This window comes from Engystomops pustulosus, chromosome 1 (genome assembly GCF_040894005.1).
Source record: "Engystomops pustulosus chromosome 1, aEngPut4.maternal, whole genome shotgun sequence".
Classification (NCBI taxonomy): domain Eukaryota; kingdom Metazoa; phylum Chordata; class Amphibia; order Anura; family Leptodactylidae; genus Engystomops; species Engystomops pustulosus.
Window position 1 is genome coordinate 102,903,849 of NC_092411.1, and position 17,628 is coordinate 102,921,476.

Here is a 17,628-nt window from a genome sequence, read left to right on the forward strand (position 1 = left end):
CCGCTGCAGAACATCCCTATACAGACGCCAACCAATGCAGAACATCCCTATACAGACGCCAACCAATGCAGAACATCCCTATACAGACGCCAACCAATGCAGAACATCCTTATACAGACGCCAACCAATGCAGAACATCCCTATACAGACGCCAACCAATGCAGAACATCCTTATACAGACGCCAACCGCTGCAGAACATCCTTATACAGACGCCAACCAATGCAGAACATCCTTATACAGACGCCAACTGCAGCAGAACATCCCTATACAGACGCCAACCAATGCAGAACATCCTTATACAGACGCCAACCGCTGCAGAACATCCCTATACAGATGCCAACCAATGCAGAACATCCTTATACAGACGCCAACTGCAGCAGAACATCCTTATACAGACGCCAACCGCTGCAGAACATCCCCATACAGATGCCAACCGCTGCAGAACATCCCTATACAGACGCCAACCAATGCAGAACATCCCTATACAGACGCCAACCAATGCAGAACATCCTTATACAGACGCCAACCGCTGCAGAACATCCCTATACAGACGCCAACCGCTGCAGAACATCCCTATACAGACGCCAACCGCTGCAGAACATCCTTATACAGACGCCAACCAATGCAGAACATCCCTATACAGACGCCAACCGCTGCAGAACATCCCTATACAGACGCCAACCGCTGCAGAACATCCCTATACAGACGCCAACCAATGCAGAACATCCTTATACAGACGCCAACCGCTGCAGAACATCCCTATACAGACGCCAACCAATGCAGAACATCCCTATACAGACGCCAACCAATGCAGAACATCCCTATACAGACGCCAACCAATGCAGAACATCCTTATACAGACGCCAACCAATGCAGAACATCCCTATACAGACGCCAACCAATGCAGAACATCCTTATACAGACGCCAACCGCTGCAGAACATCCTTATACAGACGCCAACCAATGCAGAACATCCTTATACAGACGCCAACCAATGCAGAACATCCTTATACAGACGCCAACTGCAGCAGAACATCCCTATACAGACGCCAACCAATGCAGAACATCCTTATACAGACGCCAACCGCTGCAGAACATCCCTATACAGATGCCAACCAATGCAGAACATCCTTATACAGACGCCAACTGCAGCAGAACATCCTTATACAGACGCCAACCGCTGCAGAACATCCCCATACAGATGCCAACCGCTGCAGAACATCCCTATACAGATGCCAACCAATGCAGAACATCCCTATACAGATGCCAACATGTGTCTAAGCTGCTGCATAACCTCACATTAATGTAGAAATGCAGTGGTGGGGGAAGATATGTGAGGATGATGCAGCTATGAAGCTCTCAGGAGAGCTTCATAGCTGCACACAGGACACTAAGGGGTTAAGGCAGAGTGTGAGGAGACACTGGGGGGAGGGAGCACTTATCTCTGGCTGATCCCCGGCTGCTGACTCCTTCTCCTTGGACTCCTTCTCCTTCATGTCTCCGGAGTGTGCAGCTCTCTGGTGGTCTCTGTCTGAATCTCCCGCGCTGCTACATCCAGCCCCGGGATTGGCTGCAGACAGTCTCCTCCCCTCCCTCTCACACACGGAGGAGACTGCTGCAGGGAAGGAGAGGGAGGCGCCGCCCCTGAATTAACCCCGCGGACCCTGCGCTGCTCTGCAGAATACATCCAGGGGCATAACTACAGCCGGGGGCACAACAGCCTGGTCTTGACAGGCAGCGTAGCAGTTGCTGCGGCTGTAGTTAAGCCCCTGGATAGGAGCCCCGGCTGCGAGCCAGATGCGGCCATCAAAAGAGCCATATCTGGCTCGCGAGCCATAGGTTCCCGACCCCTGGCTTAGGGACTATTCCTTCACAAGGAACCAGTGACCAGCTTTTACACCACTAAACTAATAGCATCCTCATTTAGGGTATAAGTCATCATTTTAATCATACCTTGTTTTATGTTAAAATGTGTCTGTTTTTCTTTAAAAAAAAAAAAGATCACATATAAGGTATATGCAATTAAGATCAAAAGAGTTACTTTTTGCCTAAGATGAGTCACAATGAGAGGTTTGTGGGGGAGTGTTTTTTCAGATGCCCCTATCATGTAGCTTCTGTGTGCTGCAGAAACAGAGAAGTTAAAGGCAGGATTGTGCCGCGACATGCAGTGTAGCCGTGAGACAATACTTTATAAATACATGTGCAACATTTATTTAGGTGCTGTCTACGTCAGAATTCTTACGCAGACTGCTTAGTAAATGTGCCACAATAACATAGATTTACAGTGTTATTTACATTTTCTTTATTAAGATAAAAAAATAAAATAAAGTAAATGGAAAATAAAGAAAATGTAAATAGCACTGTAAATACACTTTATTCACCGTTAATAATACGCAGTGGGTACATTAGGACATGTCTTATGACAATTAGTACATGAATATACTAATTGCTTTTGTATGCCTTGTTCAGCAATTATTTTAATATCAAACAAACGATTTAGCTCACAAAGTTACATCACTCCTTGCACATGGTGCATGGAGATGTCCACAGCAGCCAGGATACAAAATTGGAAAGTCTATCACCAATCAGGATAAACAGGGAATATTCTTTTTTGAGAAATAAAAATGGGTCGCATAGAAAATACCTTCAGACCGATTTTGGCATGCAGGCCTTATTCATGGTCTGAAGTAAGGCATACAGCCGTCAATCATCTCAGTGACTATTTTTAGCTCATTTGCATATGAATGTGGTGACAATTTTTTAATGGTAAACAAGTGAACTTAAAAGAGGGAATGCTATAAAGAATATTTCATACATTAACTGATATTGCTATTACTTTTGTGGTGTAAGTGCTGCTGGCAAGTTCCTCTTAGGCCTCTTGCACACTAGCGTTGCGTTTCACGTCAGGGTGCAATGCGTGAAAAACTGACGTTTTTGCTGCGTTTTTGTTCGCGTTTTTTTGCGTTTTCGGTGCGTTTTTCACGCGCGTCAATGGGACTTTTTCAAAGGGACCAAGGTTCGGGAATAAAATGTTTTATTTAATTGAAAAATAATGTCTTCTGATAAGTTGCAAACATCTGCGATCTATTCTTCACTGTTCCGCGCGCGTATATTATCTCCCGACAAGTTAGCAGATGTGAAGAACAGTGAAGAATAGAATAAAAACAGTGAACACAGTGAACACAGGATCATTTAAGATAAAAACACAGTGCAGAACACAGTGCAGAATAGATTACAGATGTTCGGCACATCTGCTTACTTGTCGGGAGATACGCGCGGAGCGGTGCGAACAAAATAGCATGTGAAGAACAATATATATGTGTGTAAAGAACACATTGCAGATGTTTCCATACATCTGCAATGTCTTCTTCACACATATATATTGTTCTTCACATGCTATTTTGTTCGCACCGCTCCGCGCGTATCTCCCGACAAGTAAGCAGATGTGCCGAACATCTGTAATCTATTCTGCACTGTGTTCTGCACTGTGTTTTTATCTTAAATGATCCTGTGTTCACTGTGTTCACTGTGTTCACTGTTTTTATTCTATTCTTCACTGTTCTTCATTGTGTTTTTTTAATTAAATGATCGTTCGCGAGCAGGGGAAATACTGTTATTCTGGTCACCTAGCAACCCTTACGTTTAAAACGCATTGCACTCGCATTGCACTTGCAATGTTTGCGAGTGCAATGCGTTTTTGATACGTCCCCATAGACTTGAATGGGGCGTGAAAAATGCGCGTGAATCGCAAAAATAGAGCATGCTGCGATTTTGACGCGCGTGCAAACGAACGCAAGCACGCGCGTGCAAAACAACGCAAATGAAGAAAGACCCATTGAATACAATGGGACAGAGTGCAATGCAAGTTCTGCGCGTCAAATGCACGCGCAGAACTCGCGCGTGAAAAACGCCAGTGTAGAAGGGGCCTCAAGCACCGTTTTTCAACAAGCTTGGAGAACAACTTTAAATGAACAACTGGAGATGTTCTTTTAAGTGTGAACTTTTTGTACACATGAAGCTTTTGCATTAAAGGACTGTATATTTTTACTTTGAGTTGTTTTGTGATTACTTTGGAATTTTCCTTGATAGTGATCCATCATATATGCTGCACCTGGGTGAGTTGGAGGTTGTAAAATAATAATAAAAAAAACCTTTTAGAGTATGGTGATCATTGCTATAAAATGAGTCTTACTGCAGTATCTGCTTCTATGTGTAAATAGATATGCGATTTTCCTCATTATTGATTATATTGTGGAATCTATTTTGTGTGTTTAGCAATGCATTTTGTAGGATGCATGATATGTATGTTTTTTCCATAGCAGACCCCTTTAGGAAGAAAAACAATAAGCAATGTCAACGTATAGATGACTGTTCATCTATCGCATTCATTGTCCCCATATTCAGCCACATCAATAGCAGCTAGTTATACACATGATCAAAAGCATCTCAATAAATGTGACCATTGTGACATGTTATATTGATTATGAAATGCTAAGATATCCCTTAACCAACATATATAAATAATACATAGAAGTAAAAGAATGTTGGTGTAACATAATGTAAGTGATGATGGGAAAAGCAGGCAGGAGAATAGTTAAAGGATGTGCACACATGATATTAGATACAAAGAGGAGGCGCTAACTTGCATGCAGAGAAGATGTAGAAACAGTGAAGAATTACACTAGAAATAAGAGATTAAGTGAGGGTTAGGAATTCATGCTGATTTCTGGGTTGTGTTGTTAGGGGTCAGTCTCACATTGGTCTCCTCGCTCCCGAGAAGTCCAGGGTTCTTACTGAGGGTCAGTGAGTGCAACGAGGAGGAGAAAAGAGCATTCTGGCAGAGAGACTGACACAGAGAGAGTGCTCCTACAGAAAGAAAGCCCAACAATAATATACGTACATGTAGAGCATCGCACATGCCAGGTTATCACACACAAAGTGCCGCAGTCACCCAGGTTCTCACAAACAAGACACTCTGGGTAAGCACAATAAGACAGTACAATAAAGTGTCTCAGTTACATGCAGTAAAATATCAGATATTATTGTACCTCTAGCAGTGATGTTTGTTTTACTCAAATTGAGACTCCGAAGTCCGGCATGAAAATACAGGAATTGCTGGGACAGAGCAGAGATTCCTAAAAAGAGCAAAATGTTTTTTGTAACTACAGTGTTCAGAGATTGTTATGCTTCTACACCTGAGAACAGGAGGGTACATGTTGTCCTCCCCTACTCATATAGGAAAGCAAATTAGCATAAGCCCCCTGTACCACTTACATTGTTCGGTAATCTCACTATGATATTAAAGTGTGAGGTATAAACCAAAAAAGAAATTGACCTCCAGGTAGGTGTAGGTATACACCTAGGGTTACAGTCCCAGGGTCACGCACAAGATAGGTTCTTTAGGTTTATACTTTAGTTGAATTTGTATGTAAGTTGGAACTGGGATATTTTATAATTGTAAAATATGTTTGTCCCAATGAAATTGGATTTTCAACTTTTTGTGCTGTCTTGGGAACAAGGATTATCAATAAAAGTAACACCGTATAGCTGGGATTAAAGTAAAGCATCCAGAGAGCTTCACCAGAGGTCACAATGGACAGAAAGGTCCGTGTGTAACTAGATGTCGTCTATAAGTCGCGTTTCCTTAAAGGGAATATCAACTTTTGATACAAAACTCCATAATTCTATAAATAAATGAATACAACTAAATTCAATGTCAATAATTACAAATGGAGCTTAAATAGTTTGCCTTTATGATTACCGGTAACCCAATTTTATGGGCTTTCTAAAGTAAGGGGAGTTATTTCCAAGAAGGCAGCTATCTACAACTGCAACTACCATAATCCTTCAGTCCTTAGTAGCATCTCCTTGCTCTTATGCTCTGCTCCCAGTGATGATTTAGCACACGGTCCTGCTCTGTTTCCACAGTAATGATATGTAACTGCCATTACTGCACAACTGCAACTACCATAATCCTTCAGTCCTTAGTAGCATCTCCTCGCTCTTATGCTCTGCTCCCAGTGATGATTTAGCACACGGTCCTGCTCTGTTTCCACAGTAATGATATGTAACTGCCATTACTGCACATTACCTCACTGAGATGGGTCTCTCCACAACACTGACCATACTGGATGCACTGCAACCAACAGACTACAGCCTAAAGTAGTGATGATCACATGACCTGCCCAGGTAGTTACAGAACACGTGATCTAGTCATGTAATCAGCAGCCATTTTCTGTCCTGTGTCTTACAAAGGGAAAAAGTCACACAACTTATTAAAGGTCCAGTAGCATTTCAATTCTCCATTATACTGACCACAATATTTTTCTAATTTTAACCCCTTAACGACTTGGCCTTTTTTAGTTTTTTCACTTCCATTTTTCACTCCCCACCTTCAAAAATCTATAACTTTTTTATTTTTCCACATAAAGAGCTGTGTTATGGCTTATTTTCTGCGTAACAAATTGCACTTCGTAGTGACAGTATTTAATATTCCATGGCGTGTACTGGGAAGCGGGAAAAAAATTCCAAATGCAGTGAAAATGGTGAAAAAACACATTTGCGACGTTTTCTTGTGGGCTTGGATTTTACAGCTTTCACTGTGTGCCCCAAATGACAGGTCTATTTTATTCTTTGGGATGCTACGATCACAGGGATACCACATTTGTACAGGTTTTATAATGTTTTCATACATTTAAAAAAATTAAAACCTCCTGTACAAAATTTTTTTTTTGATTTTGCCATCTTCTGGCGCTAATAACTTTTTCATACTTTGGTGTATAGAGCTGTGGGTGGTGTCATTTTTTGCGACTTTTGATGGCGTTTTCATTGCTATCATTGTTAGGACTGTACGACCTTTTGATCACTTTTTATTAATTTTTTTATATTTTCCAAAATGGCAAAAAAATTTCATTTTTGACTTTGGACGCTATTTTCCGTTACGGGGTTAAACGCAGTGAAAAACCGTTATAATATTTTGATAGATTGGACATTTTCGGACGCGGCGGTACCTAATGTGTTTATGATTTTTACTGTTTATTAATATTAATATCAGTTCTAGGGAAAGGGGGGTGATTTGAATTTTTAGGTTTTTTTAATATAATTTTTTTTTTTAAACTTTTTTTTACTTTTACTTTAACTATTTTTCAGACTCCCTAGGGTACTTTAACCCTAGGTTGTCTGATCGATCCTACCATATACTGCCATACTGCAATATGGCAGTATATGGGGATTTTACTCCTCATTCATTACAATGTGCTGATAGCCTTCGTGAGACCCGATGCTGTCATGGCAATGGATCACCGATCGCGGGTGTTACCGGTAAGCCTTTGCTGCAATATGCAGCAAAGACTTACCGGCTATGGAGAGGGCTCGGCCCGCGAGCCCTCTCCATGCACCGGGACCCGGCGTCGGGAAGGGATTAAATAACAACTAATTACATATTAGCTTATATTTTATGATCCATTTGAATATGAGAAAAGATTATTCCTTGAACACTGTATTCAAAATGGCAGCTCATGGATGGGTCAGGCCAGCATGACTTTCATCATTACTTAGGTCAGTGGTGGCGAACCTATGGAACGGGAGCCAGAGGTGGCACTCGGAGCCCTCTCTGTGGGCACCCAGGCCATCACCTAGCACAAAGGCCATCATTCAGGTTCGCCATCACTGACTTTTTTTTTTTATAGCGTTCAAGGATGTTTTGATGGGTGAGGCTGAATCTCCTACAATATGGAAGGACTTTATTTTAACTTATAACTATCACATAAACATACATATAGCATACAGTCCTTTGTTTCTGGTAAAATGGTGGACACCATAATGGAGATCCTAACATGACAGAATCTGACAGGTGCAGTAGGGGTCAAATGATGGATCTATTTCTAATTTTGTTAAATTTTTCTACTCCTATGATGAAATCAGCCATATGCAGTTATGTGGCTGGACTATTTACTGTATGTCTATGAATGGCTGGTAGATTACATCATACTGACACAGAGGTGAAGGAAGTGGGCATTGAGAATTTTTTCTGCATCTCAAAAAATGGGTGTTGATTGAGATTTTACTTAACAATTATTTAGCCGTAAACATAGTTTTAATATGAAAATATAAATCATGTTGTTAGAAGATAGGACCAACTACTGTATCATGTTTTATGTTGTGTAACCTCACTGCAGTAGATGGATTACCTCGGTCTTCCAGTGGGTTGTGTGACAGGTTCAGGGAATGTAAAGAAGAGACTGCATTATCTGACAACACAGAAGCCAGGCGGAGAGCAAAATCACTGCAAGAGAGGAGAAAAAAGAATGATAGAGTGAGGGATAAGTGGTGTGAGAGGGAGGGATATAGTAGGAGAAATGGATATCGTATGGCTAAAGAGAAAATGCTCATCTAGCAGCAGTTTTATTCCATGGCATATACTCCATTGCACCTTTTTTGGGGGATTGCACTGCTTGGGCAGATATTTCACAGGTCAACCAAAATCAATTTTGTCTTATCTTTTTACATAGGTGTCCCCCATTTCAATACATATATCAACTAAATGAAAGTAACTTTACCATAATAATAATAAAAAAAATCATGGGTTTTAATGTATAATATTTTTTATTACAACATTAAAAAAGATTAAAAAGATTAAAAGGGGCCTCAAGATATGGGGGGAAAGGCCACGCAGTTGCCACAAAGGTGCTAAACAGTGTGTAACTTATAATGCTAAATTCTATGTCTCCACATACGTTCTTAGTTGTAAATATCCTTATCACACTGTACACAAATGTCCTTCAAGCATGCAAATTTATCAGTATAAGGTGAGTACATGTGCCCTCTCCTGCCTTTTTCCCCTCACCCTTCCTTTCAATTAGGTGATATAGTTATTTAACAGGTGTCTGTGCTGGGATTGTGTCGCACACAATAATTTTTTGGCGCACTGGACTGGCTTCTATGCAACACAAAATGGGGGTACGACGGATGATCCGACTGATTCAGACTGAGTGAGGGATTTATCTTTGAAATTGTGTCGCAAGATAATGCACTTACATACACTACTTAAAAGATTGTGAACTCCGTCGGACCTGAGCGGGGAAGCGACACATGCAGGATATCGGGTGCACAATCTGAATCGCGGCACAGTGCATTATTGCCAGACAATTCACTTTCGGTGAACTCCGTGGACAGGGTAAGTAAATGCGCCCCATTATGTTTCTTCAAAACCCCCTCACCCTCCCCATGCTTACTACAGACTTGTTGACCAATTTATTAGCAAATATATAAAACTTTAATTCACTAATTTCTCCTTCTCGCAATATTACATCTACATATATCCCTCTTTCTCCCTCTCTCACGCTCTCAGTCCGCAGTCCTCTAGGATTAGCTCCTCTAGGTGCTGTGACCGGCCCACGCAATGTAGGATCTGCTCTGTCACTTCTGATCCCTGTATCATAAAGACAACAAATTAGGGGCTTTATCTGTGCATAAACAAAACAAAAAATGTTAAGATAATGTATTATTTACCAATTTGAGATTTGCGGCCTGGAGCCTGAGAAAATACTGATTATATGCCAGGGCTGCAACAACCAGAGCCAGGTCCCTGTGGAGAAGCAGAAAGATACAAGGTGAGCAATATAGTGGCCAATGAGTATTGACAGCACTTTCTTACCTCTTTTCCCTGACCTGCTTTCCAGATGGCTGAAGTCTTGTAAGTTAAATTCCCTGCTGTCCTGAGAGTGATAAATCATATCCACATCCTGAAATCAGAAACAATAATAAAAATGAAAATCTAGGAAAAAAATTCCAATATAACATGAAAATACAATGTGAAAGTATATGGGGGTAGGTGGTGCATATATTAAAGGAAATAAAAAATCACCACACAAGTAAATACATCATTGTGAAGGGCACTGTATGTGTTGGGGATATATTTTCTGTAAGCTAGACTTTTGTAAGTTTTATATATTTTGTATTTGTAAATATATGACTTTTTGGTAAACCAGGCCATGTCTGCTTGTGCATCGGGTTTCTTTTTTCTATTGTTAATAAATAATAATAACAAATCTTAATTTGTATAACACCATCAGGGGCGCACCTGCCATGAGGCTAGTTGAGATTCTCGCCTCAGGCGGCGCGCTTCCTGCTACACTAGGGGGCGGCGTCGGGCTCCCGCCCGCAGGCATGTGTTCCGGACGGTTCATCTCCCCGGACCCCGCACATTCCGCCGCCCATCACACCCACCCGCCCGCGTCCGGCACAGGTACCTGCGCGCCCACATAAACTTCCTCCTGCGCGCCGCCCTACACTTCCCCCTGCGCGACCGCTGACACTTCCACCCCCCGCAGCCCGCCTATCTCATCCACCGGCCCGGCACAAGTATCACTCCCCGCCCCAGCCCAATGTCCGCGCTGGTCCCACCCCCCTGCTCCGATTCCGCCCCCCCCCCCGCTCCGTTTTCGCACCCCCCTCGGTCCATCACAGCCACCCCCCCCCCCCCGCGCTCCGACATCCCCGGCAACACCCCCCCACACACACACACCAGAGGCCAAAGAGAAAAGAAGAAAATAGTGAAGGTAACTTATATGTATGTATGTATATGTGTGTGTATGTATATGTGTGTCTGTGTGCATTTGTATGTGTGTATATATTGATGTATATACTGTTTATATATATATATATATATATATATATATATCTGTATGTATGTGTGTGCATTCAGCGTGCCACCATGTAAAATATACTATATGGAGGTACACTATATGTATTATATGGTATATGGGGGCATGCTGTATGTATTATATGGTATATGGGAGCACGCTGTATGTATTATATGGTATATGGTGGCACGCTGTATGTATTATATGGTATATGGGGGCATGCTGTATGTATTATATGGTATATGGGGCATGCTGTATGTATTATATGGTATATGGCTGCACGCTGTATGTATTATATGGGGGCATGCTGTATGTATTATATGGTATATGGGAGCACGCTGTATGTATTATATGGTATATGGGAGCACGCTGTATGTATTATATGGCATATGGGAGCACGCTGTATGTATTATATGGTATATGGTGGCACGCTGTATGTATTATATGGTATATGGGGGCACGCTGTATGTATTATATGGTATATGGGGGCACGCTGTATGTATTATATGGTATATGGGGGCACGCTGTATGTATTATATGGCATATGGGGGCATGCTGTATGTATTATATGGTATATGGCGGCACGCTGTATGTATTATATGGTATATGGGGCACGCTGTATGTATTATATGGTATGTGGCGGCACACTGTATGTATTATATGGTATATGGCGGCACGCTGTATGTATTATATGGTATATGGGGGCACGCTGTATGTATTATATGGTATATGGCGGCACGCTGTATGTATTATATGGTATATGGGGGCACACTGTATGTATTATATGGTATATGGGGGCACGCTGTATGTATTATATGGTATATGGGGGCACGCTGTATGTATTATATGGTATATGGCAGCACGCTGTATGTATTATATGGTATATGGGGGCACACTGTATGTATTATATGGTATATGGCGGCACGCTGTATGTATTATATGGTATATGGCGGCACACTGTATGTATTATATGGTATATGGCAGCACGCTGTATATATTATATGGTATATGGGGGCACGCTGTATGTATTATATGGTATATGGCAGCACGCTGTATGCATTATATGGTATATGGGGGCATGCTGTATGTATTATATGGTATATGGCTGCACGCTGTATGTATTATATGGCATATGGGGGCATGCTGTATGTATTATATGGTATATGGGAGCACGCTGTATGTATTATATGGTATATGGGAGCACGCTGTATGTATTATATGGTATATGGGAGCATGCTGTATGTATTATATGGTATATGGGAGCACGCTGTATGTATTATATGGTATATGGTTGCATGCTGTATGTATTATGTGGCATATGGTGGCACGCTGTATGTATTATATGGTATGTGGCGGCAGGTTGTATGTATTATATGGTATATGGCGGCACACTGTATGTATTATATGGTGGCACACTGTATGTATTATATGGTATATGGCGGCATGCTGTATGTATTATATGGTATGTGGCGTCAGGTTGTATGTATTATATGGTATATGGCGGTACGCTGTATGTATTATATGGTATATGGCGGCACGGTGTATGTATTGTATGGTATATGGGGGCACCCTATATGTATTATATGGTATATGGCGGCACACTGTATGTATTATTATATGGTATATGGCGGTACGCTGTATGTATTATATGGTATATTGCGGCACGGTGTATGTATTATATGGTATATGTCGGCACGCTGTATGTATTATATGGTATATGGCGGCACACTGTATGTATTATATGGTATATGGCGGCACGCTGTATGTATTATATGGTATATGGCGGCATGCTGTATTGATTTTATATTATATGGCCGATTGTTTTATATATATTGTTCTTTGTGGTAGCTCGCTGCGTGTATTATATAGTACATGGAGGGAAGCTCTATGTATTTTGCATTGCTTTATTTTCACATTTAACCAATATGATTGGGTCTGGTCCTGACACTCCTTGATATTTTACATGTATAGAGGGGTGGGGGGGCGTTTTTCTATAGCTCGCCTCAGGCAGCAGAAAGGCTAGGTGCACCCCTGAACACCATCATATTCTGTGGCACTTTAAAAATAATGGGGGGCATGCACAAAATAAGAAATTACAGAGTAATAACATGGTCCGATGGACCCATAGTAGTGTGTATCTTACTTGCAAGCGCTTACAATCTGTTCAATAACAACCCATTTACAAAGAGTGACATCAGCCATAGAAAGGTGGTGTAAAAAAACAGGTACACCTGCAGCTATTGCTTTAAGATAAATATGGACATTTCTCTAAAATGACAAAGCATTGGAAAACAGGTAAAGAAGTGTCCTTAACAATGCAGTTTTTAATTCTGGGGTGACATGGGAGCTGGGAGACTTTCTTTAAAGGGAACCTGTCACCATACTAATCCCCCACTCAACCGTCCACAGTACCTTCTCCTGTAATATTTATGCACCCGGAGTACGTTTTATCATATTTCATCTTTTATTCTTGTGTAGGATGCAGTCAGGCAACCTCGTCTCCTGCAGTCAGTCTACTCTGCCCACTCCATGCATGTGATTTCCCACACCTGCCTCCTAGATCTCTAGATAGCCAGAAAATGACATCACAATTAAGAAGCAGGGCTGGGACGCCAGATTCATAGAGTGGGCACAGTAAACTGACTGCAGGAGGCGGGGTTCCCTGACTGCATGGGGGCGGGGTTGCCTGACTGCAGGAGGTGGGGTTTCCTGACTATCATGCAAAAAGAATAAAAAAGGATTTTTCATTCATGTTACAACCTAGAAATATGCTAAAAAGATCTTCAGGGGAGATACATGTTTACTCTGTAGACTCTTTACTATTGTTATCAAACGAGAACAGAGCACCTAAACTTTTCTTAAAACGATTTAAAGGGATTACAGTATTAATAGCCTATTTTTAGGATAAGCCATCAATATCAGATCAGTAGTGGTTTAAATCTCAGCAGCCATAGATGGTATTAAGCATTTGGATAAGCACCAGCATCCTGTACACTAAGATTATTAAGCAAAATGCAATACTCAGCAGAACCGCTACAACATATATTGTGCATGCATACAGAACACTTTAAACAATGAACATTGTCCACCCACCAGACTGCCTTTTAAACATCTGATTGTGGTGGATGCCAAGAGTCAGAGTCCCAATTATCTGATATTGATGTTATATGTTTAGGATTGGGAATGACCGTTCAGAGACGGTTTTGTGGGGTGCTGGGCAAAACTAAAAGTGGGGCCTAAATTGAAACAATTTTATGAGCAGTCACATTCAGTAAGAGGCTCCATTAGCACAATAATATCACTTTGCAATTACAAGCATTAGTAGGTAAGTATCTGTAATATGGGACTGTAGGAGAATATTATAGGACAGTGATGGCGAACCTTTTAGAGATAGAGTGCCCAAAATGAGACCCAAAACACACTAGCTTTTCCCAAAGTACCAACACAGCAATTTAGGCAGTAACAAACTTATTGCTACCAGAATCTTTGAGCTCCAATCTGACCCTGTCTAAACCTTCTCACTCTTTGGACAGGACCAAGCAGCACAGCATAGGTCACTTTAAAATATCAGGGCACTACTTGGACTGCCTGAGACTGCAGGAAGATGCCATGTCTGGCAAACTCTGTGCCTGGGAGACAGCCTGTGTGCCCACAGAGATGCCTCCGAGTGCCATGTCTGGCACCAGTGCCATAGGTTCGCCATCACTGTTATAGGAGATAGATGATAGGGAGATTGATGATAGAGGATAAATATGAAAAATTATATAGATTTATAGATAGATGATAGAATTATATATGTATAAATACAAAGTAGATTATATATAGATAGATACAGTAGAAGAGAGATAGAAGCTTGATTGCTTGATAGATGGATAGATAATAGATAGGAGATAGATGGGTAGATAGATAAAAAGTTATAAAAAAGCTAGATAGATAAATGATTAGATAGACAGATATATAGATAGGAAATAAACAAATGATAGGAGATAACTAGACAGATAGATAGATAGATAGATAGATAGATAGATAGATACCTGGCATCTTCACCTGGCATTAAACTAAGGGGTATTAACCCCTTCCCGACGCGTGCCATACTAGTACGGCACGTGCTGGGTCCCTCTCCATAGCCGGTAAGTTTTTGCTGCATATTGCAGCAAAGGCTTACCGGTAACACCCGTGATCGGTGCTAGCACCGATCACAGGTGTTTTAACGTCGATCGCAATGCTGACGGCGGCATCAAAAAGATGACGTCACGGGGAGCGGCGATCCGTTGCCATGGCAGCTTTGGGTCTCACGAAGGCTCGAAGCTGTCTCGTTTTAACCCATTCATTGGGGCAGATTTATCAAGCAGTCTGAAAGTCAGAATATTTCCAGTTGCCCATGGCAACCAATCACAGCTCAGCTTTCATTTCACCAGTGCTCATGAATATTTTAAAGGGGAGCTGTGATTGGTTGCCATGGGCAATTGGAAATATTCTGACTTTCAGACAGCTTCATAAATCTGCTCCATTAAGTGCTAATTGCACATAAAAAGTAAAATAAAAAAAAGTTTAAAAAAAAGAATTATAATAAAAAACTTATCTATCAAAATATAATAATGTTTTTTCACTGCGTTTAACCCCCGTAACGGAAAATAGCGCCCAAAGTCGCCATTTTTTGCCATTTTGAAAAATATAAAAAAATTAAGAAAAAGTGATCAAAGGCCGTACCGTCCTAAAAATTATAGCAATGAAAACACCATCTAAAGTCGCAAAAAATTATACCACTCACAGCTCCGTATACCAAAGTATGAAAAAGTTATTGGCGCCAGAAGATGATAAAATACCCCCAAAAAATTTTGTACAGGAGGTTTTAATTTTTGTAAGTGTATGAAAACATTATAAAACCTATACAAATTTGGTATCCCCATGATCGCTGCGACCCAAAAAATAAAGTAGACATGTCATTTGGGGGCACAGTGAAAGCTGAAAAATCCAAGCCCACAAGAAAACGATGCAAATGTGTTTTTTCACCATTTTCACTGCATTTGGAATTTTTTTCCCGTTTCCCAGTACACGGCATAGAATATTAAATACCGTCACTATGAAGTGCAATTTGCTAAGCAGAAAATAAGCCACCACAGAGCTCTTTATGTGGAAAAATAAAAAAGTTATAGATTTTTGAAGGTGGTGAGTGAAAAATGGAAGTGAAAAAACTAAAAAAGGCCAAGTCGTTAAGGAGTTAAAGGAGCAATACATCATCTGCCCACATTCAACCGTGTCATTTAAAGGGTGGCATGTGGCTCTCCTTTCTGCTTCTGATGTATAGTTGTGAATGTATTGAATGTTAGTAATAGGATGTATATTAGGATGTCACATTGGCTGTTTGTGTGATGACCAGTTTAATTCTCATGTATATGCCCTGTCTTGTCAGGGCAGTTTTTCCTTCATAGAAATCCTCCCTCATCAGTCACAATGGTTGACAGCTGCTCTGTTTTCTCCATGTTGAGAACAACATCACATAGAGATCACTGTCACCAGACCTGCTGTTCTGTATGTGATGAGCAGCAGCAAAGTCTTCTGCATACTGACTGCTTCTGCTGATGAGTATAGGGATGTAGTATCACATACAGTGCAGATGTGAGTGATGGGGGAGGGTCTGATGCAGGATGTTATACCAGAATATGCTTGGAGATTAAATGAAGCAGAGGCACAGCGGTTAGTATCATATGGTGAAATGGTAATGATATTTTCAAGTCAGGCTCCTCTGGTGCACGGAAGATTTTTTTTTTAATTACCTGCTATACAAAGAAGTATTTCTACTCAAAATCGCTTATCCTTTTAGATAAATTACACATATGGCTCTATAAACTGTTAATCTAGTAGGAGACAAGGAAATTACAGAAAGAAGGGAAAATTAAAGGAAAATTAGAAATAAAATTAAACTACTTTGACCGATTTGTGTCACTGTATGTCCCTTTCTTGTTTCTGTATAGGTAGAGAAACAGTTTACACTGAACTCGGTGGTCAATTCTATGCAAGCTTAGACCTGAACCCCTATTTGTATACTGTACTGATAAATATAACACTCCACACTACTGTTTATACACAGAGGAGAAATAAGAAGAGTAGTGTGATATACTGTACAGTCAGATGCAGAAGGGGAGTTGAAGGGATGGAATCATTGTGTGTCCTATGAAGTATATTTATTTTATCTCTTTTATACATTTTAATTTCTCTGATGTTAATGATTATTTTCAATAATAATTGTAGAAAATATAAGCAGACAATAAACAAGGCACATTAAGGGAAAGGGACGTAATAGAAGCAAAAGCTAAATATGTCTTTGGGATATAGTTATTGTTAGAGCAGTGCTCACACACCAAGCCCTATTTACAGTGAAGTCATGAAGTATTATACATTTTTTCAAATACAGGCCCTACTTAAGAACACCCAACTTACAGACGACCCCTAGTTACAAACGGACCTCTGGATGTTGGTAATTTACTGTACCTTAGCCTTAGGTTACAATAAACAGATGTAACAGTTATAAAAGCTGTCTGTAATGAAGCCTTATTGTTAATCCTGGTTCTTATACCAATCCGGCATTTTTAAAATTCTATTGTCATAGAGACCAAAAAAATTCTGTCTGGGACTACAATTATAAAGTATACAGTTCCGACTACAACAAACCTACCGAACATATCTTGTACGTAAACCGGGGACTGCCTGTACATAGACATTTCAACTACAGGAATTCCCCGGGTTCTATAGGGCTGTTCTTAATTGAATTTGTGAATAAGTTGGAACAGGTATATTCAAAAAATATAACTCCATCAAAATTAGTTTTTGGTCTGTGCAACAATTAGATTTTAAAAATCTTTGCTTTTTCAAGGGAACAAGGATTAACAGTAAAGCTTCTTTGCATACACCTTATGGTTGATTTCTGCTGTCATGGACTAAAGTAAAGTGAATTTTACAGCTTTCAGAGAGCCTTACAAGAGG

General features: G+C 40.7%; 1 protein-coding gene across 5 annotated transcripts in view; it reads right to left on the reverse strand.

The window, feature by feature from the left end:
* CARMIL3 (capping protein regulator and myosin 1 linker 3) overlaps positions 1-17,628 on the reverse strand; it is a 63,329-nt gene that overhangs the window by 28,113 nt on the left and 17,588 nt on the right. For all 5 annotated transcript variants that reach the window (XR_011855194.1, XM_072150607.1, XM_072150597.1 and 2 more), the window contains exons 8-13: positions 9,671-9,744; positions 9,512-9,587; positions 9,343-9,431; positions 8,191-8,285; positions 5,050-5,136; positions 4,758-4,867 (exon numbers count right to left, since the gene is read on the reverse strand). Coding sequence is in view for 4 of the 5 variants with exons in the window: in XM_072150607.1 (XP_072006708.1) it covers positions 4,758-4,867; positions 5,050-5,136; positions 8,191-8,285; positions 9,343-9,431; positions 9,512-9,587; positions 9,671-9,744 (531 nt within the window). In the remaining variant the exon portion in view is untranslated. The remainder of the gene's footprint in view (positions 1-4,757; positions 4,868-5,049; positions 5,137-8,190; positions 8,286-9,342; positions 9,432-9,511; positions 9,588-9,670; positions 9,745-17,628) is intronic.